The sequence below is a fragment of the Lathyrus oleraceus genome, chromosome 7, assembly GCF_024323335.1.
Source record: "Lathyrus oleraceus cultivar Zhongwan6 chromosome 7, CAAS_Psat_ZW6_1.0, whole genome shotgun sequence".
Taxonomy (NCBI): Eukaryota; Viridiplantae; Streptophyta; class Magnoliopsida; order Fabales; family Fabaceae; genus Lathyrus; species Lathyrus oleraceus.
Window position 1 is genome coordinate 414250685 of NC_066585.1, and position 3262 is coordinate 414253946.

General features: G+C 36.0%; 1 protein-coding gene across 1 annotated transcript; it reads left to right on the forward strand.

Moving 5' to 3' along the window:
• The first annotated feature begins 1644 nt into the window (after positions 1–1644).
• LOC127104111 (uncharacterized) lies at positions 1645–2166 on the forward strand. Its single transcript, XM_051041318.1, has one exon. It carries the CDS (start codon positions 1645–1647, stop codon positions 2164–2166), a length of 522 nt encoding a protein of 173 aa, XP_050897275.1.
• Positions 2167–3262: the final 1096 nt, after the last annotated feature.

Consider the following 3262-nt stretch of genomic DNA (forward strand, 5'->3'; position numbering starts at 1 on the left):
AAAATATAATAATTGAGGCATCTTGCATATATATTTTATTTGTATTTTAGATTTTAGATAATATTTAGTAATCAATATCAAACTCCTGCATGTAGAATCAGGACATGCTTTTCGAGCAAAGCACAATATTGCTCGAAATTTCAAAAATAATATGATGATGGCAAAATCCCCGTTGCCTCATCCATTTACCTGTAGACACTGCAATGCAAGACTGTTTCATCATGAATCACGTGACACGTGTTGTAATGGTGGAAAGGTATCATTCTCACGAGTTGATGCTCCTATAGAATTGCAACAATTATTTTTGTATGGTTCAGCTGAAGGAAAACATTTTAGGCAACATATTCAAAGTTATAACCATGTGCTTTCATTCACTTCAATTGGTGTTCATGTTGATGAGAATATTCTTGCATCTGGTCGTGGTATATACACATTTCGTGCTCAAGGTGCTTTTTACCATAACATAGGAGGTTTCTATCCAAATGAGGGTGTCAGGCCGCGTTTCTTACAACTATACATCTACGACACCGATAATGAGCTACATAATAGAATGCAGGAAAATCCACAGTTGCACCAAAATGTAGTTCACAAATTACAGAAAATGCTCCATCAGTTTAATCCTTTTGTAATTAGGTTCAAGCAACTTTCAATACTTCCAAATATCAGTGTATGTAGCCTCATACTTAAGGAGCGTCCAAGTAATCACCATCAATACAATCTTCCAACTGTTGAACAAGTTGCGGCAATTATTGTTGGATGTGATGCAGATTCTATGGATTATGGAAGGGATATTAATGTCATTCGTTGTGATGGAAATCTCAAGAATGTTCAAGAGACAAAGGGATATTATGATCCTTTGCAATACCCTATATTGTTTCCATTTGGGACGCATGGTTGGGACATCAACACAACAAATTGCAATGGACGAAGAGTGTCATGTCGAACACATTACAGTTACATGCTTCAGGTAAATTTGGATTAATTTTAGTAGATAATCTACTTAGCTAAGTGTTGTTTAAAAAACTTTACATTTAACACCGACATTTTTTTCAATCAACTGTAGATTCGCCCAAATGATCAATCAATGTTGTTAAATGAGGGTCGACTGTTGCAACAATATGTTATAGACAATTATGTCAAAATTGAATCAGGGAGATTAAGGTGGATTAAAGAGCACCAAAGTGATATACGTTCTGAATTGTACCAAGGTTTACATGATGCTTTGCATGTTGGTGAAACTAATGTAGGTACAAATTCATATAGCATAAATATACAATTTTAGATTAATAATTAGTTGTACTTCTAATGCTAATAATTCATATATTCTAACACTAATGCATTTCATGAATCATCGTAGAGAACATTGGAAAAAGAACAATATTGCCATCATCATTAATTGGCGGTCGTCGAGACATGACACAACGTTATGAAGATGGCATGGCTATTGTTCTTAATGGCGGTAAACCAGATATTTTTCTAACAATGACATGAAATCCTTCTTGGAGTGAGATAACATCAGAACTTTTGCCTTTTCAAACACCACAAGATCATCCAGATTTGCTAACAAGAATATTTCGTTCGAAATTTGAGAAATTGAAGGATGATGTTATTAATAAAGGAGTCTTGGGTAAAGTTAAAAGCTACATGTATGTCACTGAATTTCAAAAGCGAGGATTGCCGCATGTGCATATGTTGTTGGTCTTAGAAATTAACGATAAGTTGCGTGACCCAAAAGATTATGATAGTATGGTAAGCGCAAAAATACCTAAATTAGAATGTGAACCACAGTTGCATGAAGCTGTTGTAAGACATATGATCCACGGACCTTGCGGCATAATCAACCGAAAGTCTCCATGTATGAAAGACGGACATTATAAAAAAAGGTATCCCAAACAATTCTTGGATGAAACACGTCAAGGCACTGACTCATATCCCGAGTATAGGAAAAGGTTTGATGAGTCTGTATCGTTAGGTAAAGATAGGTCTGTCGATAATAGATGGGTGGTTCCTTATAACCCTTGGTTACTGTTAAAGTATGACTGTCACATCAATATAGAGATTTGCAGTAGCATTAAAAGTATCAAGTATCTATACAAATATGTGTACAAGGGCCCTGATCGTGTGGCTATGGAGGTTCATACAGGATCATACATGGATGAAGTTTAGCAACATGTTGATGCAAGATGGATTTGTGCTCCCGAGGCATTATGGAAAATATTTCGATTCACTCTTTACCGATTATATCCTTCGGTTGAAAGATTGTATATCCACTTGCCGAACCGCCATCAAGTGCGCTTTTATGATCATCAGCAAATTGCAGATGTGTTAAATAATGAAAGCAACTCCAAAACAATGCTCACACAATTCTTTGCATTGAATCTACGAGATCCACAAGCAAGAAAGTATCTGTATAGAGAGATTCCAGAGCATTATTGTTGGAACAAGCGGGATATGGAATGGCATCATAGGCGATCAACAAGAAAAGTTATCGAGAGAATCTATACGGTATCACCTTCGGAGGGAGATAAGTTTTACTTGCGACTGTTGTTATCTCATGTCACAGGTCCAACCAGTTGGGAATATCTTCTTACAAATAATGGCATGACTTTCAGTACATTCAAAAAATCAGCCGAGGATAGGGGATTTCTAGAGACTGATCATAGTATTCGTGATTGTTTGGTTGAGGCTACGAGTCTCCGAATGCCATATGCTTTACGAAGGTTATTCGTGACGATTTTAATATTTTGTGAACCTATTGATGTTATAGGCCTTTGGAATGAGTTTTTTACACATATGGTAGAGGATTATCAAACAGCTAACAATGCTGTGGAATCAGACTTAACTAATATGTTGTTGAAGGACTTGAATGAACTCTTAAACCTGCACGGTAAAAAGATTGAAGATTATGATCTCCCATCTTTACCCCCTAATACAATAGACAGAGGTGCAGTTCCAAGTATCATACAAGAGGAGTTAGCGATCGATATCCCCAATGAAGATATTGAATCTATTGCTAAGTTAAATAATGATCAAATGATTGCATTCAACACCATTATGAATGTAATTATTCAAAAACACAGTGAGGTATTTTTTGTTGATGGTCTAGGAGGAACAGGTAAAACATTCCTTTATAGAACATTAATGGCAAGTTTAAGAAGTAGAGGATAAATTGTCTTAGCAACTGCATCATCTGGTATAGCTGCAACATTGTTACCCGGTGGTAGGACTGCACACTCTCGATTTAAGATACCTATTGATATTC

What these genes read in the sequence shown, in the direction of transcription:
- LOC127104111 (XM_051041318.1), top strand. Translation starts at nt 1,645, where the DNA reads ATGTATGTCACTGAATTTCAAAAGCGAGGATTGCCGCATGTGCATATG.